The following is a 24,401-nucleotide window of genomic DNA, read 5'->3' as shown; positions in this document are numbered from 1 at the left end:
TTACCTTCAACATTTTCACCTTCAAGAGTCGTGTCTACAAAAAATCCTTCAGCATTATCATCACCAACAATTTGGACATTTACGGTTCGAGGTCTTTTGTCACCATTGAAATTGTTGTGAAACGCCTGAATCAAATAAGATAGTAATATACAAAAAAAATGTCAGCATATACGCAGTACTGAAATGTCAGCACTACTCAAGACAGTCCAATACCATCACGGAGAAAAACCGTTGGACACATTCGAATCACGAAACACGAAACAGATTAAAAAAATGTCAGCATATACACCCACCATTAACATTGTCATTACCATCGCCAGACGCATCAATAATTTTTGTGATTATTTCAGAACCTTTGCGATTTCTAGCATCCATGATCCTGATAGCATAACATAAGTGATTCAAAAGCAAAGCTCCCGATTTTTAGTGATGAATTTATAAAGCAGTCATCCATAATTAAGTGAATGAGAAATTCATTCAACCAAAAAGCACACTAACCATAAATCTAAAGGAAAAGTTAACTTTCCTATTTCAAAATAACAAATATACTTGATCAATAAAAATATTTATAATCCGATCAAATTGTCTCAAATATTTAAAGCACACAACTTTTCAGACAATTATATTCGTCTTAAACTTAGAACTAGTAAAACATGGAGGATAAGAGGAAATCAATGTGCCTTAAAATTAATAAAATGTTTGTCTTATTTATCCAAATAGGGGTCCATTGGACACATCCTAAACAAATTACAGAAACCTCTCGCCATTACAAATACCAAACAAGAATTAGGAAAATAGAGAAATTAATCAACCATTGCATCCCCTGCCGTCCTTTCCCTCTTTCTTGCAAATTTGTAACTTTCAATGTGTAAATCATTATCCAAATGAAAACAAGCTCAACAATGGTATAAATTCAAGACTAAAAAAACAAACAAGTATATAACAAATTAAACCACCAAAAAAAAACTAAAGAAACGTAATTATCGGTGTAAAACTGTCGAACAAATTGACAAACATCAGAAAAATGTTCAAATCAATTAGATAGGAAAATAGAACAATTGATGATTAAAAAAAGAGGAAGAAGAGAAGATCATACCGGATGAAAGCACCGATCAATCAAAAGTTAGGGTTTATGTGTATTTCAGTATTTGGAAGGAACAAAGTTGTTTTTAGAGAGTTGTTTTTTTGAGTGAAATAAATTATCTGAAAATAAAGAGCGGTAAAGGATTTTTAAGCGCGCGCTGGACCAAAAAAAAGTAGGGCGACGTTTATATTTTTTGTCGGATTAAATGCCACCTAAGTCTAAATGGCATTTTTGTTTATTGCCGCTAGATAAATGCCATTAAAGGTGTGAATTGTTGTAGGAATTTAACGAGACAAGATCCCTAGCGGAATGCCATGGTGGTGATCAGAATATGGCCCGTCGCTGTGATATCTTTAATAACTGGATAGAAAATTGCGAACTTATTGAACTTGAATTTTCGGGTCCGTCTCATACATGGGCTAGAGGTAACTCGGAGGGAACCCGTCAGAGTGCTCGCCTGGACTGGGCGTTATGTAATAGTGAATGGAGTACTCTCTTTTGAGATGCTAGTGTTCGACATCTTCCGGCAATCCAATCGGACCATTGCCCGCTTTTTATTTCCCCGAATGGTTTCACTCTATTACATTAAGTTGAGAGGCCATTTCATTTCCAAGCGGCTTGGTTAACCCATGAATGATTCTCGAATTTCATTTCTTCAAGCTGGACTGAAGGTAATAGTTTGGTTAACCAATTGTCAGACATTTCCTCTAAACTACAATCTTGCAATGAAGAGGTTTTTGATAACATATTTCGTAAAAAGTGTTAATTAATGGCTAGGATTGAAGGGTGCTAGAAAACTTTGTCTCTTCGCAGAGAGACTAATATAATTAAGCTTGAAGCCAGGTTAAGGAAAGAGTTAGACGAGGTGCTGGAAAGAGAAGAGGTGTTATGGTACCAAAAATCCCGTGTTGACTTTATTAGAGACGGGGATCGTAATACCTCATACTTTCATGTCAAGACTCTTGTTCGTCGTTGAAGAAATAAAATTAATTCTCTCACAAATGATGATGGGCGGTGGGTAGAAAACAGCGAAGATGTCAAGCGGCTTATTGTAGATTATTATAAGAAGCTGTACACGGTGGAGAATACTGATGCAGAGGAAGCGGATATTCCTTATGATTTATTTCAGGAGTTCAATAATGATCATTGGGCATGGCTAACGAAATACTATTCTACTGCCGAGATTGAGAAGGTTATATTTCAGATGGGTTCACTGAAATCCCCGGGTCCGGATGGGTTTCAAGCCTTATTTTTCCAGAAGCATTGGTCAGTGGTCAGAGACGATGTGTAATACTACGGTTTTATGTGTCTTAGGGTACTCTATCGAGTGGGGCTTACTCTGTCGAGTAAGTATGTTTTTACGCAAAACAGTAGTCTGCCTGATGGGTACTCGATCGAGTAAGCTTGGCACTCGATCGAGTAAAGGTCACTCGATCGAGTAAGTGACTTACTCGATCGAGTAAGTCGGTCAACTGGTGATTTTCGACGGGTTTGTTAATAATGCGGATTGATATATAAGTTTTCGTCACCTTTTTTTCCTTAAACACTTTTTGCAACCTAAAACACACAAGAGAAGATTAAAGTTACGTTGTTTCATCCTCGCCGCATTATTAGCAAATTCCGGAGCTAGGAGTGTCGGTTTCCGTCGTTATTTACATCTTTGTGATCCTTGTGTCCAGGGTAAGCTTTACATATAATTTTTGTACTGTTTTGTTAAAGTTGGTTAAACCCTAATTGGCTGATTTGGGGGTTTTGGTGGTTTATGTGAGTATGGTTGTAATTGTATGTATGTATGTATAGGAGGAGGATTTGTTGAGGAGAGATTCTGAGTTAGCTGCTTGATCGTCTATTATCGGTGTTTGCATTCCAAGTAGGGTTTCCCTACTCGGTATTAATTATATGGCATGGTTGATATTGATGTTGTTAGTATTGTTGTTGTTGAGTAATTATTGTATTGGATTCTGATTTAGTGGTTGTTGATAGAAGTATTGTGATTACTGTATAACTGTCTGTGATCTTCGGGGTGCGTCCCTGGCTGAGTGGAGTCACTTGCGGGACTGGGTTCACGCCCTTGATTCGCCTTCTGTGGAACCCGCCACAGGAGGGATATGCACATTAATGAACATGGGTTTATCGCTCGATGGAGATGAGCGAGGCTTAGGTGGGAACGGATGCGGTCCCCCACCGGCGGCGAGGAGTACCTGTTGCGATGGGTACTCTGGCAGGACTACACACTTTAGTGTGTAGTCAGTTATGTGGAGATTGGAGATGGAGACTGAGATTGTTTTGAGCTGTTTGAACTGTTTGTGTACTTGTCTCATTGTGGTATTGTTTTTGTGTAATTAGTACTGACCCTGTTAATTGTTTTAAAAAAAACTGTGGTGATCCATTCGGGGATGGTGAGCAGTTGTTGAACAGGTATGAGAAGATACGTTTGGGTTAGCTGGAATGAGTCACCACGAGGCAGTCTTAGAGTCTTCCGCTGTTTTGTTTTAGTCGTTTGATACTTTTGGGATTTGGGAACTTTGTATTGTACTTTTAACAGTTTGGCCTTTGGACATGTATTCACTTTAAACTATATTGTTATTTAAATTATGTTTCTTCATTGTCATTTGATTATCATTGCCTCGGGTAACCGAGATGGTGACGTTCTCATACCTTAAGTGGACCTGGTAAGGCACTTGGAGTATGGGGGTGTCACACGATGTGTGTTCGATGGTTATGATACGAGCCTTAGAAGGCAGAGGATTCCCCGGCGGATTAAACGATACTCATCTTGTCTTATTACCGAAGGTAACTAGGCCTGAACATATCTCGCAATTCCGTCCATAAGCTTATATAATGTGTAGCATATAAAATTATTAGTAAAACTATTGCTAATAGGATAAAGAAAGTGCTCCTTTGGCTGATTTCGGAAAACCAAAGTGAGTTTGTTCCTGGGCGCCAAATATCCGATAATATTGCGGTTATTCAAGAGGTTATTCTCACTATGTGAAGATCGAAAGGTCGCACGGGGTACATGGCTATCAAGATTGATTTAAAGAAGGCGTATGATCGCCTTAGATGGGATTTTATCGAAGCTACACTTAGGGATATGAATTTCCCTACTTTTCTTATTGATACGGTAATGGAGTGTGTAACTACTCCGTCTATGCAAATTCTATGGAACGGGGAACCTACTGAAAAATTCTTCCTACTCGAGGACCCCGTCAAGGTGACCCGCTGTCCTCTTATCATTTTGTTATATGTCTTTAGAAACTTCAACAAACCATAGATGAGAAAGTCAGGGGTTCGGCATGGGTTCCTATACCTATTTGCAAAGACGGTCCTAAGATTTCTAATCTCTTTTTTACTGATGATATGGTGCTCTTCGCGGAGACTAGAGTAGACCAAGCATAGGTAATAAATTATGTACTTGATAATTTTTGTCGAGCTTCCGGGGAAAAGGTTAGCATTACGAAGTCCAGAGTTTTTTTTTTCTCTCGCAATACCACTCAGGATGTTAGAGACGATATTTCTTCTATACTTGGGTTTGAGGAGACCTCTGATCTTGGAACTTATTTGGTAATGCCAATATTTAACGGAAGAGTAACGAAAGCGACTTTTGCACACCTTGAAGAAAAGTTTAATAAGCGGCTTGTTGGGTGGCAAACCAAGCATCTCTCACTACCCGAGAGAAATACCCTAGTTCACTCAACCTTATCCACCATAGCAAATTATAGTATGCAAACCGCGAAGATACCTCGCATTATTTGTGATAACCTTGATAGAAAGACCCAAAGATTTCTTTGGGGTGGAACCGAAGAGAAGAAAAAAATTCACTTAATATCCTGGGAAACGGTTCAGAAACTTAAAGCTACAAGTGGGCTCGGCATCAGACCAGCTCGACAATCCAACGCGACTTTTCTTACTAAATTGGGTTAGCGAGTTTTAGCTGAACCTAATACCTTAGGGACTCGAGTTTTTAGGGCTAAGTATTGCAATGGCAGGTGTGATGTCGACATGTTCCAACCTAGATCGAATATGTCTAATGTTTGGTCTGGAATTACCTCACAAGCTAAAATCATTAACGCTGGAAGTTCAGTCGTAGTTGGTAATGGGAGAAAGACGCTTTTCTGGGATCATTCGTGGGTGGATAAGTGCTGCTTTTTTAACAAAGTTATTGCACTTATTCTCAACTCTATTCTGGGCGTTACGGTAAGTGAAATGTGGGATGAAGGTTGAGGATGGAAATGGGATGAGTTCTCGAATTTTTTGCCAAGCTAAGAACTAAAAAAAATTGCATCTTATTCACTATCCAATGACCCTTATCTCGAGGACTCGTTATTCTGTAATGATACGTCTCATGGGAAATTCTCTATTAAGTCCGCTCTAGTCTTTATGAAAACAGCTTTGGAACCTCCAGAATTGAATCCACTTCAGTGGCATCTGATATGAAAAGTACCGGTCCAACAACGAATTCGAATGTTTATGTGGTTAGCAGCTTACGGACGTCTCATGTATAATTATAACCGAGTCCGTAGAGGCTTATCTGATGACCCATTATGCCCTAGCTGTATGTCAGCGAACGAAACTACAGACCATATCCTCCACCATTGCCCTGTTTCGATTGAAATTTGGTCTCAACTCGGGGATGGTGCGACATTTGACGCCTTGTATATGAGTTCCTTCTTTATTTGGATATCTAATAATGCTAGTAATGGATCGTCTTTGGTCTCCGTTAATTGGTCGATAAAGTTCGTTATTACGTGTTGGTGGTATAGAGATGGAGGAATAATTTGGTGTTTGGGCGGGCAGAAGACAACCCCCTTGAATCTATTCCGTTCTTACTACGACAGTTCCACACTTCCAAACAAGCTTTAGACCCATTCTCGCTCTTTGTCCCTAATCCAGGTAAGACTTTTAAGGAGCGTTTTATTCGATGGATATTATTAAATAAGGATGTGGCCTCGAAAGGTAACCCAGGACCTGCGGGATGTGGTGGGGTGTTTCGGGATGCAGCGGGAAATTTCATGGATGCCTTTTTCTTCTTGTGTGGAAATTGTACTTCCATGAGAGCCGAATTGAGAGCTCTTGTGACGGGGCTTGAGAGGGCTAAGCAACTTGGTTTGACCAATCTCTTAGTCCATATGGATAATATCGTCTGTGTGAACCTCATAAGGGAGGAACAACTACTCAGTAATAATCTTAGTCCCATAGTGTTACGTTGCAAAGAGCTTGTCAACTCGGAGGGATAGGTGGTCAAGCTCGATAACGTCTTTAGAGAAGGAAATATAGCAGCTGACTGGCTAGGCAATGTGGGAGTTAGCCAATGTGGGAGTTAACTCATCAACTTCCATCACATTCCTCAAAAATCAACCTGATGGCCTCCGCTCCATCCTTCGGGAAGATTTATTAGGGATTGCTTTCCCCCGTGTAGTTTCGAGTTAGTTATCTATTTTTTGGGGCTTCGCCCCTTATAATCACAAAAAAAAACACAGCCACACCAGACATGAGGTAGCACCTGAAATTGAATTTTTCAATTTCCGATGACGACTGAGCAATTACGAATATGACGGTATCAAAATAATAATGTTAATAGAACATATGGGATACAATAACTGTATAATATATTTCGTGTGTGTTTTCTGTATGTTTTATAGTATATTAATAAATTATGCGCTTCAGTATTTTTAGTATCGACTTTTAACTAGTTTTGTGACCCGCGAGAATCGCGGGATTTTTAATAGTCGTACTAATATATGGTAAAAATGCAAATTAAGAGAACTGATATTTTATAGTTGTAAGTTTCGGCAAATGTTTGAATGTTGCAGTTTCAATTTTTATCACCATCAATAGACAATGTCTCAAACATTAGTTCCATTTCAAATCTATTTTTCAAATAAATTCAACATTTTTAACGAAGTGTCAAAATCTTAATGGTTAACTGAAGAAGGAACCCTAAAATTAAACTCATATTTGATCAACACAGTACTCTAGAAGGCACTGATTTATGTTAAGAATAATAAGACTATCAAAATACACTTTTATCGTCAAAATAAATAATATTACAGCCGGCATCGTATGATTTGGCTTAAATTTGATAAGAATATGTATATGCTCGACAAAGTCTCCTCGTATCCTGCAAATTGAAACCATAAGCAATTATTTTTCAAATCAAATAAAAAAGGAATATCAAACTCGCAATTTTAAATCTAACTTACCCAAAAATATAAAGATAATATTTTTGTTAGGTTTTGTTTGTAAAAGATAATGAGTAAATTAATAAAATATGAACGATAAACAATGAAAATGCACACTCTACTTACCAAAAATTTCCCTAAAAAGTTATTAACTGTGTTTCGTAATATAATGTATGCATGTTTGTTTCCTTAAAACCTAATCAAATGACCATAAATAAAAATGATAGTAAAATCAAAATTTAAGCACAACATAATATAAAACAGAATCTACAGACTAAAAAAAATATTAAAATAAAAGGCACTTACTTGCTTCGCATGGTGTTGATTAGATCATTTTAGTGAAACTTCATCACAAATCAAACAATATTATTAACCCCTTTAGTAATTAGCATATAAATGCACATCAAACAAACATCAACTTGATCTAAGAAAAAAAAAAGCAAACATATTCTGAATAGCATAACTTAAATCAAATAGAGTAAAATATTAAAGATTAAGACATTAATTAATAGTCCAACCATTACATAGTTTATGCATAGCCTAGTTGAATTTGACGATTCATCTAAAAAAGGTTTTAAATATGGAGTTTTAAAGATATATTGAGATTATGAAAGAAAAGTGTATATATATGTGTGTGTGTGTGTGTGTGTGTGTGTGTGTGTGTGTGTGTGTGTGTGTGTGTGTAGAACTTGCTAAAAAGGATATCATTTAATTCAAAGTAATTGTTCATTAAATGGAAGGACATCCATAAATCTTAAGGAAGATGAATATGATTAAAATGATGGAGTGTTGAAGAGTTGTTTCATATTTCCCACTAAAATAAATGTCTCCTAATAATACTATCTATAAATATTATTAAAAGGCTAGACATTAAACGGCACGTAGACAAATGCGACATGGCAACAGTTAGTTGTGGCGTGGCAAAATATAGTCCACGTGGAAATACTAGCATATTAGACTATTAGTACACATGAAAAAAAATTATCAATTCCACATTTAAAAGTTACTCTCATAATTAATGGTAAAAAACTAAATTTAGATAATTTTAATTTCATAAGATAATTTTTAAATCACTCTCATGCAAAGTGAATTTAATAATAATAATAATCTATAAATATAATTAAAAAGTAAGCCAAACTATCAACCATCAACTATATGTCTTATTTTAATTTCATAAGATAATTTATAAACCACTCTCATGCAAACCTTTTACATTACATTTCTCATTGCTCCATATTTATGTATGTAAAATCAATAACTCAATCTAAATACAAAATCTATATATCTAACTTAAAGGCATGCTAAATTACCTATCATAATCTACATGTCATATCTATACAATAATATAAAAAGGCTACCTTGAGCATATGTATAAGACATGCGACAACGTAGAATCACTAAGAAACTTTTATTTGATAATATGTGACTAATTAATAATATTCATTCATAGAATTAAGATAGAATACTTATTATCACGTTTATGACCCCTTATTCATCTCTTACTCTACATTTTCTCTTAGCTCTTCCTTTTCCTTTTTGATGATTCATTTCTCCCCCTAAAATTTAACTCCTTATTTGATGCTAAGTTAATATAAGTAAAGTCTTTAAAATAAGCACTTTTACTTTTTACCCTCTTTTTCTAACCTTTTGGCATATTCATATGTTATTGAAACTTTCCATTGCATATAATTTTTATTCATCATTTGCATTTGTGAAAAAAATAAAGTTATATCAAAGATAAGATTTGTGTTTTATTTGGTATTGTTTAAATAACTTTTATTGATGTCAATTTGTATTTCTCACCTTGATTTATTTTTGCAGATGGAATGGTACAATTTTCTTATTATTGCAAAGTTGGATTGTGCAGTTAATTACGTTATACATAAGGTATGTTCTACGAGTTTTGTTTGTGTAATTTATATAAGCTTATTGTAAAATGCACAGTTTTTTGTAATTTATCCACTAATATCGCTTAGTGGTAGATTTATTTTATACTATCTTTATGTAAACCCTCTTACAAGATTAATTGAATTATCGTTAAATGTATATTTGTTTCTTATTTTATTTTTGTAGGTGATGCTTCCTTTGTCTTCTCATAATATTAACATAGTGTGTTAAAAAAAACTACATGGAAAATGTGTAGGCAACAGAACGATTTAGTTGAACAAAAACTTGATATATGTCGTCCTTGAACCATGTTCTAATGATATTTAAACTTATTTGGTACCTAATTGTCTCACTTGATATAAAAACAAAATATTTTTTGTTTTTAATTCGAATTTAGAGGATCTTAGTAAATTATTTTTTTTATAACTATGTTTTTCTAAAAAAAAAAATACAATATAGTTAAAAGGCTACTTAAAAAATCTAATTTTAATTCACATGTCATTTTTAATTAGTTAATATTAAGGCTACATCAGACTTATTTATTAAAAAATTTCATAAGATTTACTAATATTTTTTGATGGAAATCATAATACCGATCATGATTTAAATTATAAAAATTAATTAACAATTTACTCTCATCATTTAAATCGTACAATTTGTCCATCTAACTCTTCATTAACCATAGAGATAGTAGTTAAAAGGTCTTATATGTAGTAAATAAAAAGTCTAATAATTTGGATTATAAAGCTACTAATAATATTTTTTAGTGGAAACCATAAAATCATGTACTAAATTACAAAAATAAATTAAGAATTTACTCTCATTATTTAAATTTTAAATCGTAAAATTTATCCATATAATTCCTCATTAGTAATAATGATAGTAGCTAAAAGGTCTTATATGTGGTAAATGAAAAATCCAATAACTTGGATTATAAAGCTTCACAATTTCTCATATTGTTACTTTTGATTTATTTCAAAACCATCTTAACTATTGTAATTAGCACACTTGCGAAAAAGTGAAAAATAAGATGTATATGTGCATGTGATTCAAACGTTCATAGTCTTCTTAAAAGTACTCCATATTTCTATCTTTTAAGATTTTCAAATTTTAAACGTTTAATAAGTTGTATAGTTAATTTTGTAATTAAGATGATGCTTATTTAATTTTAATTTTAACTATCTCAATTTTCAGATTATTGATTGTGAGGAGGCTATTAAAAAGTGGAGATTACATGTTTGGATCTAAATGTGAAAAACGAAAACATATTTTTTACTCTTTTAGTTGGCTTACAAAGCATCACCATTCATCATCGGCGAGATTCTCTATTTTACATGTATATTTTTGATAAAAAGTATAGATTTTGAGGAAAATTTAAATTAATAGTTTCTATTTAACTTTCTTAAAAAAACCTATCAGATATGTAACCGCGATCTTGGAGTGCTTTGTTTATCGACCTAACGACGCAGCCGTTTTGAGCTTAATTATTTATGATGTACATCATAAATACATAAAAATAACAAATTTGTAAAAAATTTAAACAAACATTTATAGTTATAAAATTAGCTACATTAAATTGTTGACTACAAAATATTCATGAATAATATTAACATGTATTAAAATATATGGAAATAAAATTCAAATTAAAACTTCTATCTATATTACTATGATCATGAAAAATAATGTAAAAGAAGTAAATATTTACAAATGTTTTGTTTATAGCTTATTCGCGATAAAAAAAAATATTTTATATTTTAGTTAAAGATGGACGTCAACAAAAGCAAATAAATGGGACAAATAGAACAAGTCCGCGATATTTGCGGGTACAAAACTAGTTAAGTGATTAAACCTTTCATACATACACTTGTCACCCATGAAAATCACGGGTTAGCTCTGAGTATTTTTTGGTCATTTCTCCAGACAAGTTTTGTTTAAATTTAATTAGATTATTTGTAGTCGTCAATTAGTGACTACCACATTACTATTATTGTCATTTCGATAAAGTTTTATTAGCTAAGAATTAGAAAACTTAAAACCAAATTGAAATATTGAAGTTGTTATTTGTCTAAAAAATGAATTTACCTATGCATGGCATCAGTAGTTAGCTAACCCTATGACTTCACCAGTTCACCACAAGGCCTTTCTTACCGCCTACAAAATAAAAATACAAAAAACAACAATACACAAATTACTAATTCTTCGTTGTAAATTCAAGTCAAGGAAAGTACTATGAATTTTATCTCCCACAAATGATTATTTTAGAGGAAACAAATGAATAAAAATAATCTTAAATAGGAGAGGCTAAATAATGCTAATTTCGAAGTTAAATTATGTACATTAAAATTAGTGTTCACAAACTTTAAATGACATAAATATTAATTAGGAAAAAAGATCAGTGAAAGCGTTGTAAAAAAAGGTTGCTTTATATAATATTTATGGTGATAGGAATTATTACAAAATTAATATGGGTGTTGAGTGGAGTAACGGTTATGTTGCGGAGTCAGAAGAGACTTATGAGGGTTTGTCACATGTTGGAGACTTATGAGCATCATTACAATAATCTAATACTATTCAAACTATCATTTTATATTATTGTATAGATAGATAAAATAAATTAAAGAGAATTAATAAATGAAATGAGTTAATCTAACTTTTTTATCATCTATAAATATTAACAAAAATTTGACGATGTCTTTAAGAAAATCATTGGACTTATGTGAAAATTATCGTCGGTTGAACTAAAATAATGGTTGAATATAAAATGCCATAATTTTACTTTTAAGTATATTATTAAGTTACTCATTTTTGTTTTTCTTATTAAGGTTGTGTAATTTTAAGTAAATAGGTATAAATATATAATTTTTATGATCTATATTACTATGAAAAATGTTAATAGATTCACTAACATGTTATTTTCCAAAAACCTCAATTAAAATGTAAATTTTAATTGTAAATCATGAAACTTTTATGTGGATTTTCGTAAGTTACTTCTCTTTTAGGTTTTTTAAGTCATCAAATATATAATATACACATTTAGTTAAGATTATTCACGATGTCTTTTAATTTTCTTTATTTGTATGTTACAAGATATATATAAAATGATATTTCCGCAAGAATTTTTAGTAATCATTTTTTTCAAGAATTAAATAAGTGCCATGTCACAATAAACTATTGCCATATCACTATATATTATTGCCATGTCACAATAAAATTCGCCATGTCACATTATTTCAAGTAGCCTTTTAATTAGATTTTATAGATATTTCCTGATATCGTTCAACGACTTAAACACTTGTAATTAGAGTTGGTATTGGGCCGTGCTGGCCCATCGTGCCTTCCCCAAAAAATGGCCCGGCCCAGGCACGAATATTGGGCTGGCCGTGCCAGGCTCACTCACCCAAAAACCCCCGTCGCGGCCCGCTCCTGGCACGCCCAGTTTCATGCTTGGGCCGTGCCTGGCCCATGGGCTAATCGTGCCTGGCCCATGGGCTAATCGTGCCTGGCACGTGGGTCGGCACAATAGCCTTAGTATTTTTTTTCTAAATACTTTTTTATTTATATAATGATGAATATTAATAATTTAAATATATATTTTATTAAATATTAATATACTTGATGTCTTGATTAGTTGATTACTTGTATTTTAATGTACTATATTTAATTAATTAATTAAAAAACGATATTAAAAAAAAGGAATTTAATTAAATAATTAAGAAACGGGCCAAATCTCGGGTCGTGTTGTGCCAGGCCCGCCGTGCCTAGTTCGTGTCGGACCCTCCGTGCTTGGGCCGTGCCGTGCCTGGGCACGAGAATTCCTAAAAAATACAGCTGCGGCCCGTGCCATCAGTATTATTCATCCGTGTCGTGTCGTGCCCGTGCCGGACTCGTGCCGTGCCCGTGCCGCCCGCATTAGCCCGGCCCGGATTGCCATCTCTACTTGTAATATACTCCCTCCTATTCGGGGTTTTTGTCCCCTTTGATGTGGGCACAAGATTTTAAGAGATGATTAAAGAATGAATAAAAGAAGATGGTAGAGTTTGTGGATTGAAGAGATAAATGAATAATTAGGAATTAAATAAGAAATTTGTGAGTTAGGTGGGGTTTGGTGATAGGAAAGAGGGATGGATAAAATAAGAGTAAAAGTAGGGTGGGGTTTGATAATAGGAGAGAGGAATGAATAAAATAAGAGTAAAAGTTTCCCAAATAAGAAAGAGGAAAAAAACCTGAATAATTCGTTTCAGGAAATAGGGAAAAAAATAGTGAATATGAGGGAGTATAAGCAACCGCAAACATGGCCGCTATAAGTAAGAATGCGGTGCACGCGCATCCCCCTACTACTAAGAGAATAAAAATTCTCTTAGTTTTCCCTTCAAAAAGCATCTAGCTAAATAAGGTAGTAAATAAAATTTTCTTTCATTACATTATTATCTTTTCAATGAATATATTCTTATAAATAAACTCTAATTTTTTAAATAAATTCATAATTATGATTTTTTCATTAAAATAAAATAAAATTGATATTAAATTATAAAGTATAAGTTGCTAAATTTTTCAGTAATGCAATAATTATTACTGAGAATAACTTGACACATGCTTACTATTAGCTTCGTGACAAAAAACATTCACTAAAAAAAAATTCACAACTTAAATAATTTTTTTTATTAGTTTTCCATTTCAATTTTTTTGTTTCATATCAAAATACAATTGTGTGAACTGATAAATATTAATGAAGTGCAAATTTTAAAAGTATAAATACTCCTATATACTAAGAGAATACAACTTCTCTAAATTTTTTTCTCCAAAGTGCTCAAACTTATATATGGAAACAAATTAGATTTTCATTTATTAAACTAATTTTCCATTTAAAATAATCTATACATAAAAACTGTATCTCCTATTATTAACTTCGTGACGAAAAATGATTTTTAAAAAAAAATTGATGTAGTTAAAATATTTTCATAAAAAACACAATTCATGGAGTTATTCAATTCTTTTGATTAATTTTAATATTAGTTATTTTTTATAAAATTTCACGAGATATAAATCTAAAATTTATAACTAATACACTAAAAATTTAAAAGGCCTATATTTTTATCGCGCATTTGCGCGAGATCTACCCTAGTTACCAACTAGTAAGTTAAAAACAGACGGATCTTATGCTATTTATTTTAAATTGTTAATACGAGGTGTTTTGGCTTCAAACCCCTTCTTGCTTCTTCCGCGTCTCTCTCTCTGTCTACTAGGGTTTAGGGTTTATCAGCAAAAACCAAAGAATGAGGGTAAAAGTGATTTCTCGTTCTACTGATGAATTCACCAAAGAACGAAGTCAAGACCTTCAGGTTATATTTCATCTCTTTTTCCGCTCAATTTTATGTACAAACTAGATGTTAATTCTGATTTTTAATTGTTGGGTATTCATGGAATGATTAATTTAGAGGGTGTTTCGCAATTTGGATCCCAGTCTTCGGCCTCAAGAGAAGGCAATTGAGTATACTCGTGCTCTTAATGCTGCTAAATTGGATAAGGTATCTTATTTTATCCACTTCATTCGCTGCGCTTTTTTATCTGTTTCTTATGTTTAATTGGGGGGTTTTGACAGATATTCGCTAGGCCGTTTGTCGGAGCAATGGAAGGACATTGTGAAGCTATTTCGTGTATGGCTAAGAACCCAAATCACTTGACAGCAATATTTTCGGGTTCAATGGATGGAGGTACCTTGTTTTTCTTTTTGGTCGCAATGGCTCACTAGATGTATCATGCTGGCCGCTTTTTATCTGATGCTTTGGTCTCTTTGTCTCTTTCTTTTTGTGCAGAAATCCGGCTTTGGGATTTATCTTCCAGGTATGTTAACCCTAGTTTATGTCATCATACTAATACAGGCACACATTAGTCGAGTCTGTCCGTAGAGTCTTGTCACTTGTCATTTTTGTGCTTTATATGCTTTGGTGATTTTGAATACTAGTTCGGTGACAGCACATTATCTCAGTTATCCTTTCTTTGTTTTTGATTGATAACATGGGGGTCAGTATATGGTAAAGTGCTAGAGTACCCGAGTGTACCTTCAGGATTCAGAACATAAAAGTAGGATGCTCATTTGTGATCCAGTTGGTCTGCTTACAATTATGAGCCTTACCCCTGTCTCTTGCGTAATCAAGGCATCAAGCTTAAATGTATGCCGATAGCTATCTCAAGAGCAAGGTGTCATATTACTTGCCTTTTTTTATCTTGCTTTACGTGTCCAAAATCAATGATTTACTCCCTCTGTCCCGGTCATTTGTTTGCCTATTCCATCTTGGGGGTGTCTCAGTCAATTGTTTACATTGCTAATTTAGGAATGCTTTTGATGGGCAATTTTATCCTCCACAATCAATTACGTCAACTTGTCATCTAATAATTGCCCCTCTCTTTCCTTGGTCTTTGTCCCAAAACCAAAGGTAAACAAATGACCGGGACGGAGGGACTCCGAGGGAGTATATGCTTTTAAAAAGCTTGCGATCTTAGGTAAACAATGATCTTTTGAATCATGCTCATAGAGTAATAGGAGCGATTGACCTGAAAATATACTTCCGCTGTTCCACGTGGTAGTATGTGTACATATGCTTTTAGGACAAAGTTTTTGGTAGAAACCATATGTACCACGTCATCCTCAACATTCATCTTCCAGGCCACTTTTTTCCCAACCAAAGCAGCAACCCACTCCAATGTGTCCCATCTGCTTTCCCTCCCCCAACCCAACCCATCAAAGTCACCTGATCAACCACCTTAATCGTGGTCCAAAAGCTCAACTGTCCTCAGCCATGACCACTCCTTCCTCTACGCACTCCAAATAATCCCGAACAACCCCACACCACCAGCCAGCCAGGTAATCCCTTCAAACCAAATAAAACCAACCCACCCACTACTCATTTCCTACGTCCTCGCAGCCCCTAACAACCCGTCACCATCGTTTTCATCTCATCAAACTACTTCGATAGATGCAGGAGAGGCGTGAGGAGCCCAATTCTGGAGGTAGGTGAGTGATAGCGAGGCGAAGATGGCTAGGTCTTGGACAGCACGGCAGTATAAGGGGTGGAGGTGGCTGGAGCAGAGGTGAGGGGTTTGTGGATGAGGTTGGAAATGGTTGAAGATGGGGGGGGGGGGTGTTGGTGGTGGCCTGATGGTGTTGATAGTGGCCGGATGTGGGCTGTTTGGATGGTTATTGTTGGTGGGTAGGTTGGGTAGTTGGAGTTTGTTAAGTGGATGACTGCGGGTGTGGGTTGGTTCGGTGAAGGCTATAATTTTAATTTTTATACACGATTAAATTGAACAAGCCTAAGCGAAAAATGTATGTTTCCCAATGGAACTTGGGGAGTACTTTCCAAACAAACCGAACGCATTAATATTCTAAGGATCCATCAGGCGCGAATGCGTGCATATCTCCCAAATTAGGGATCAATGTCTTATGATTGTCATTTCACAGGAAGGCTAGGATCACTGACTTTAATATGACATATTGAGGGAATGATAATTCGTTTAGAGGAGAAAGTTACAGGTTCGTGACTTTAATATGAAATCTCCCAAATTAGGGATCCAAACTAGAAAAAATTATAATATAGAAACTCATAGTAGGATTCCTTCCTTAAAGACCAGCTTTCATATATTTGCTCATGAGGAGCAGTTTTTGTTCTTTCACTTGCCATTTTTCTTACCCTTAGCTGTTGTCAGATTTTTTAGAATGGCGTTAGGCAAGGGAACGCAGTTGTCCTTGTAAACATAGTCTTCCTTTGAGTTTCAGTTGTACCTAAAGGCAACCAAATCTGTCTTCTGATTTCGTAACCAGTTCCAGATCATATTCGGAGTTGTACCTAAAGGGAATTCTTTCAAAGTTATGGGGAATTATCCTTTGTTTGCCGTTCTTCTATTTGTCATTAAATCTCATTTTGAGACGTGATCCTGAAATTGGTTGTTATTATTGCATAATAAATACGGTTGATACTACGTCAAAATATGGTCTTTGTACCTTTAAAATCTTGATTAGTTGGTTGCTATGTGGTGTCACCTCTGAATTTAAAATTACTGGTATGCCCTTTCCATTTTATGTAATTTCTTTTCTTCTCTAATTGTGGCTATTAGATAGTCTTTTAGATATTTAGGTTAATAGTAACACCATGTGTGATCTTCTCTATAAAGAGGAAACAGAGTAGCTGTAAAAATCTGTCAAGTAGAATGAAGTGAAAAACATTGGTTTGTGCATGCCCTTTGTGGTGTTTTTTCCATGGAAGATAAACCGTAGATTTAGTCTTCCATTCCCTTCATTTGTTGTTCTATGCCGGCCCTTCAAATTCCTCATTCAATCTCATAGAAGGCTTTGGATGGATTTTGCTTCTGTTTTGCTCTCATTTTCCGAGTTAAATTTCTAAATTTTCCCTGAGTATGAAGAAATCCCCACGTTTAAGATTACCTAGGCTTCCACCTGTTTAGTTCTGCGATAATCTTATAGATTTTGTTAAAAGTAAAATGTTAAATGGATACTTTTTCTCTATTAGGGACTTGTGTATGTCATTGTATTATTTTTTTGTGATATAGCTAATTGGTGGGGGCTTTTTATAAACCTTATTGTACACAGCTGTTGTGATTTATCCAATATTTATTTAGAACCCTTGTTTTTCTAATACTGGCCTCTACATGTAAGATACAATAAAATACGACTAGAAAATGAAAATGGTTGATGTCTTGCCTCTTGGATTGTTGGAGATTGCATTTCAGCAAATTTGGAGGGGGTAGGGTGTATATGACATATCCCGTGAAATTTCAGCCAGTTAGGAGGCTGGAGACTTGGAGAACAGAAAAGGTCCCTAGAGGCAGAGGAAGACCGAGACAGACATGGTTGAGAGTGATAGAGCACGATATGAGAGTTCTGGGGCTTGAGGAGAGTATGGTGACGGAGAGGGCACAATGGAGGGAAAGGATACATGTGGATTTTTAGTATTTGATGTTTTTTGACAGATTGTTTTTTTTTTTTTTTTTTTTTTTTTTTTTAAAGAAATTAATTTATTTATTTTTCTCTCCTTTATTACACACTTTTTCAACAACCACTTTCTTATAGATTTTACCTGATTAATTCCGGATCTTTAACTCTATTTCGGTTTTTAAAAATCGTTTTTAACCTTTCCTCTCGATCTAAATTTTAAGTTTTTATAAAAGAAAGACGGAATTCGATTTTAAAACCCCTAAGTTCACCTTAACTTTCCATTACATTTTCGTTCTCCCTTTTGTTTTTTATCTTCCCTTTTTATTCGCATTTTGAGGCGTGCGTTCACCCATGGACGGTTCGAAAGGATGATTCATGTCAGCCGACCCCAAATCATTTTGGGATTAAGGCTCTGATGTTGTTGTTGTTGTTGATGAGATACTGATTTTAGCCTATTGCATGGGCTTAATGAAGCTGCTACAAAAGATAATAGAGAATTGTATACAAGATCCTCTATTGTTTCTTTTCATGCTCATTTCATATGTTGCTGGTTTAGTGACTTCTCAATTCTTATGCTTTATATGTTTCAACATTTAGGCGGACTGTTTCTCGTTTCCTTGGTCACCAAGGTCCAGTAAAGGGCATAACTGTATCAACCGATGGGCGCATTCTTGTATCATGTGGACTTGATTCCACGTAAGTTGTAATGTTATGAATAAGGGCTCTTTGTTATTGCCTAGTTCATTTTTACTTAATTGCTTATTTTCTGCTTTGGCATGTGTATTTTTACTTCAGAGTGAGATTGTGGAATGCTCCAGCTCCTTCTATGATGGAATCAGATGAGTCTTCTGCTAACTCATTGGAGGTTTGATATCCGTTTCCATGCATTTTAATGTTTTGTGTTGAAGGAGTTCTGTTAACTTTTTTCTCAATCTATTACGCTCATTATATAATTACAGCCTTTTGCAGTGTACACTGGTCAAAATGCGTACAAGTAAGTGAAAATTGCTGAATTTATGAGAAACTGGGTTATGTTTTAAGATGTTATGAGCCACAAAAGCCCATCGTAACTTCTGCTTGATATCCTACAGAGCTGTTGATCATCAGTGGAATGGGAATCTCTTTGCTACGGCTGGTGCACAGTTAGACATATGGGATCATAACAGGTATTATTTTGACAACTTTTTTTTTTGTTTCCTCCAGATTGTACATATGGTTAGAGATAACTGTTTTTTATGGTATATAGGTCACAGCCAGTGAATAGCTTTCAATGGGGAGTCGATACGGTTGTGTCTGTTCGTTTCAACCCTGGTGAACCTAATATACTGGCCAGTTCGGGCAGGTGAGCAAAAAAAAATGATGCAGAATGCATGTATATGATCTCATGGTTTATGCATACATGGAAGCACGAAGTGATGCATAATCAACCATATTTCAGCCAATCTATTAATGTCTGAAGCACTTAAAACCTTCCCCCAAACGCATTGTTCTTATTTGCCAGCTATTATTGGCTTGGCACCATGACACTCAAGTATCGATCTAACAACATTAATGTTGATTCCTCTTATTTAGATAAGTCGAGTCTAGCAGGTCACCTTGGATATTCTAAAGCCTTTTTTCTAAAGAAAATAATTATTTTTATTCTTGCTTGGTCGTCCTTTTACATGTAGATAAATTCCTAAGAATTCCAAGCTGAAAGTTTATTAATAGGTAACCCAAAATGAAAAGTAGAAGATAATAGAGGGAGGGGGTACGTTTTTGAAGTCTTAAAAGTTACTTGTTTGCCCTTGAAGAATCTATCATCTAAGTAAGTGATTGTTTAAGTAATTGATTGTATCAAAGGACATCATGCTATTTATATATAAAAAAACATGGGAACTAAGTTAGTCCAGCCAAACAAAGTATGCAACTTCATTCATGGGAAGTGCAAAGCTTCTTCATGTCAACAGTCAGACATGCTTAGGTATTTTCCAAGAATTCACTTAGGAATTAAATACATCCGGCTGACTTACAACATGACTTTATTTTCTGCATGAACCTATTGAACCATATGACTTTTTAGGTAACCTGTGCCCAAATACATGGTGTACCAACCCTATAATAGCTGGCCATTATTACCCAAGTAAGGAGTCAAAGGGTTTGCGTTGTGCTTCTCACTTCTCAGCTTACTTGCATACAGGTCTATAACTCTATATTTTGACTTGTATCAAAAGGTGTGAATATTTTTGAAGGTTTTAGTATCAACACAAGTAAAATTTGAGCATGCTGCTGTGATCTCATTTCATAAGTTGTTTTTCTCTTTATCCAGTGATAGGAGCATAGCAATCTATGATCTGCGGTTGTCTACCCCAGCAAGAAAGATTATCATGCAGGTACTTATACACTGAATATCAGCAGTTAGCATATATAATTTCCCCTTAAAGATCGTCTAGAACAATTCTGGAAACTTCCTGACGATGTTAATTATTTCCTTGATAAGTTTGAGGGGTGGTATTTGACAAGCAAGTGCATTTGAAATAATAGATTTCCCCATGCTGATAGTATTTTTGGATAAATTTTCTTGATGACGTTGCTTCGACCCTCTTTTTTTTTTTTTTTTTTTTTTTTTTTTTTTTTTCTAATCTCTGTTGTAATGTCATTTTATGGGTAATATATTTGATATTGATTTTGGTTGGTTTACCGTTACCCTATTTGATATGGAAGTTAACCATAAAATGATATAATTTTTTTCCTTCCTTTGTTTAGTACGGAGTATAACTGTATAAGTAATGTACTGCTTAGGAGCTTATATTACCTCTGATCATTCGATGATCTTGAAGCTTAATACTTTCGCTCATGACACTGGATTTCAGTATTGAATTCCCCTCCCCCCTCTCTTGCCTTTACTGACTTGGCAAATAATTAAGTCCCCTTTTTCTCTGGAATGATTCGAGTATATTGGCACTAACTACTGGAATAACTGGTGTCTTGTGGTTGTTTTAAGATTCCCTTTGTCTTTCAAGTTCCTGTATTGCGTTACTGTGTATCCTACTCATCACATACTAGTTAAGAGATCTACTGTTTCTCTTGTTCTGTCAACTTGATTTATGCTTGTGCTCCTTGCAGACAAAAACAAATTCAGTTTGTTGGAATCCCATGGAACCATTGAACTTTACAGCGGTAAGCATCATGTTTTATTGTCTTTTCATCTTAGCTTAAAAAGGGGCATGCGTCGTATGCGTGTTGAAGCCCTAAGGCTTCGGGAGGCACTAGCGAAGATGCATCAGTGCTTTTGTAGATAAAACACATATAGCCCACACATCCTATTATACGTTTCCATATTATATATTTTTTTCTCTAGTTCTCTTATTCCCCTTTTATGTTTGTTACTCCTTCACTTGTTAGCCCTCTCTAAAATCTAAACAAGGGTTTCTTGCACAAAATTTAATTTTTAATTAGTTTGCGAATCCCGTCCTTTTTCCTTGGTGCGCCTCATGCACTTGTGCCTTTTGAATCTAAGCTTTTTCGTGTAAAAAAGTTTCTCTTTTGGTTCACTCTAGCTGTGTTTATGGTGGTTGCTTGTAAAATCTCGATAAACCCAAGGTTCATAATACCATGGTGGTCTCTAGCTCTAGAGAGATATATTTGTTTCCTTCTTTTATTAGTCAATATTTATAACTTGAGATACCATACATAGTTCCTAGTTGTTTTCTCTGACAGTTCGTTCATTCATTTCTTCCTTATTATCACCACAAAGGGTAGAGTTCTGTTGTGAACCTATAACTGCTCTGTCTGATACTTACTGACTGACTACTGCCATATGGCCATGATGTAGGCAAATGAGGATTGGAACTGCTACAGTTTTGATTCAAGAAAATTGAGCGAGGCTAAGTGTGTTCATCAGGATCATGTCTCTGCAGTGTGAGTTTACTTGGGATTCTTAAAGCCATTATTTTATATTAAGGATATTTATACACTGACAAGTTCATGCTGTTCTTCAGGATGGATATTGATTACTCCCCCACTGGCCGGGAATTTGTTACTGGGTCGTATGATAGGACAGTAAGTTGTTTTGCATTTTAATCTTCAGTTGCCTCCTTTATCGTTATTAATTTGGAACACTTGCTCATCACCTCAAGTGGTTCTAAAATATAAGGTTGTTGTTTCTAGGTTAGAATCTTTCCTTTCAACGGCGGTCATAGTCGGGAAATCTATCATACAAAGAGGATGCAAAGGTTTGCTTTTTAAAGAGTTTGTTATCTACAATGTTATTCAACATAATGACCCCTTAAAAGTTAAGGGCCTTCTGTACTCTGTATCTGCCTTTGGGGATTTATATACTAGTTGATAGGTGACGAGTTGCATTGTCATATTGAATTTTCATGTGCAGAGTATTCTGTGTCAAGTTCAGTGGTGATGGTTCATATGTCATCTCTGGAAGTGATGAGATGAATCTGAGGCTATGGAAAGCTAAAGCATCCGAACAATTAGGAGTTGTAAGTATTTGAGAATCTGTCCACATCTGTATGTCTTGATATCTTAAGATAATGTAGTGAATATCTCCGGTGTTCCGTTGCACAAATATGCTTATATTATATAGTATATACCTATACCAAATCACAAAAATATTCCCATCGAAAAATGTGAAGAAGTCATATGGATGAACTCTCGTTACAAAGCATGGATTTCGAATTTTTCCCCTTAAAAATTGATGGTGATACTTGTATTTGGTGATGCTATTGATATATCTATCTTGTTCCCATTTCCCGCAGTGAGGTGTAGTGTTAACTGTGGCTGATATTCACTTGTGTGGGTTACTGACCCAGAATTGCTACGTTTCTTGTGATCTTCACAAATCACAATACTAAACTTTCAAGGGGCCACTGAATTCGCTCAACACCTAGTGAATAGTGGCGGTTTGAGCATAGGGATTGCTTACAATCTATTAGCATTTTAACGCATATCAGATGTGACATAGTCATTTCAATTTAGGCAACCTTGTTGGTAACCACAGAAAATTATTCACTGCAGCTTCTGCCGAGGGAGCAAAGAAAGCATGAATATCATGAAGCTTTAATAAACCGTTACAAGCATCTACCAGAAGTGAAGCGTATTGTAAGGTAAGTTTGCTGTGGTCCGGTTTTCTTCTTGTTGGAATATAAAACCCACATATGAGTGTCTCACATTGTTGGAGAAAGAGAGATTCTACCACTTTATAACTAAGGGAGGGGTTATTCCTCTTATTGCCAATTTGATTTAGGATGAAACCTCCCCCGTGTTTGACAAGTGGTCCGTCTCTCCTCCGTTTGGGTGTGGCCGGACCCATTTGCTTGTTCTAACACTTCTTAAGCCAAATTAACATCTTTTGAAGATACGTAAGGTTTGGAGGAAAAGATATTGTTTCGTTTCCCCTCCTCTCCCTTGTAATTATTGCATCAAAATTCAAAACAGAACAAAACAAAAAGTGCCCAGAAAAGTGAACAAACACACGTACTTCCTCTGTATTACACGAAGACTGCCCCTTTGTGTTCTTATCCTAAACGAAAATACTCAAATTAGTTTGTAAAACTGCCACGTAGTTCTAAATACAGGAGATCTGACCTAATTTATATTTTGCTGAAATGTGGGTATCTTCGAGATTGATAATGTAGTTGTGAATAAATACAGGCACAAGCATTTGCCGAAATCAGTGTACAACGCACAAGGCACGAGACGTGCAATGATCGATTCAGCACGGAGAAAAGATGACAGAAGAAGGGCCCACAGCGGTCCTTCAGTTACCCCAAAGCAGCCATTGCGCAAGAGAAGAATCATTCAAGAGATTGAGTGAGCTGCTAATACGCTCATCATATATTACTTTGAAATCGGCTGATGATCATATAAAGATACTGGAAGGGAAAAATATAATTATGTAAGGCTATGTTTTGTATTTTAGTCACTAGATTTAAGGAATTTGTTATGAGCTTGACATTAATTTTGTTAGCTAAATTAAATAGTTGTATGATGGATTATTATGTCCTCAAATTTGCACTTCTCATGCTTCGCAACTTTATCTTTCCACACGAAGTTCGTGAGATTTACGCAATCTGTGTTGAGGAAGGACACGACTACCAGGGGATTAATTCTCCGACTCTTTGATTGAATTTAGCAACTAAAAGATCTTATAATGCCTAATGTACTCCCTCCATACCAATCCAAAGGTAACATTGATTTTTTCACACTTGCCGAGACACGTTTTGCAACGTGAATATCTTTAGTTACACATTATTAAAAATTATAAAAAATTGATATTCTTATAGCATTCATGACGATAAATCAA

The 24,401-nt window shown here is 34.9% G+C and overlaps 1 protein-coding gene across 1 annotated transcript; it reads left to right on the top strand.

Moving 5' to 3' along the window:
• The first annotated feature begins 14,302 nt into the window (after positions 1-14,302).
• Positions 14,303-24,161, top strand: LOC141605829 (uncharacterized). The gene is made up of 17 exons (XM_074424738.1): positions 14,303-14,492; positions 14,589-14,678; positions 14,753-14,864; positions 14,967-14,994; positions 18,701-18,799; positions 18,899-18,968; positions 19,063-19,097; positions 19,195-19,269; positions 19,350-19,445; positions 20,412-20,475; positions 21,209-21,262; positions 21,918-22,003; positions 22,084-22,144; positions 22,253-22,317; positions 22,473-22,578; positions 23,114-23,202; positions 23,750-24,161. The coding sequence occupies exons 1-17, from the start codon at positions 14,427-14,429 to the stop codon at positions 23,910-23,912; spliced, it is 1,359 nt and encodes a 452-aa protein (XP_074280839.1). The 5' UTR covers positions 14,303-14,426; the 3' UTR covers positions 23,913-24,161.
• The last annotated feature ends 240 nt before the right edge of the window (positions 24,162-24,401 follow it).

The sequence above is a fragment of the Silene latifolia genome, chromosome 10 (assembly GCF_048544455.1).
Source record: "Silene latifolia isolate original U9 population chromosome 10, ASM4854445v1, whole genome shotgun sequence".
Taxonomy (NCBI): domain Eukaryota; kingdom Viridiplantae; phylum Streptophyta; class Magnoliopsida; order Caryophyllales; family Caryophyllaceae; genus Silene; species Silene latifolia.
This window is presented reverse-complemented; position numbering and strand designations above follow the sequence as displayed.

Excerpts from the sequence above, each read along its gene's own strand:
- LOC141605829 (XM_074424738.1), top strand. The coding sequence starts at position 14,427 with ATGAGGGTAAAAGTGATTTCTCGTTCTACTGATGAATTCACCAAAGAA. Across the intron at positions 20,476-21,208 it reads CAAGAAAGATTATCATGCAG|ACAAAAACAAATTCAGTTTG; the intron begins GTACTTATACAC and ends TGCTCCTTGCAG. Across the intron at positions 22,318-22,472 it reads CATACAAAGAGGATGCAAAG|AGTATTCTGTGTCAAGTTCA; the intron begins GTTTGCTTTTTA and ends TTTCATGTGCAG.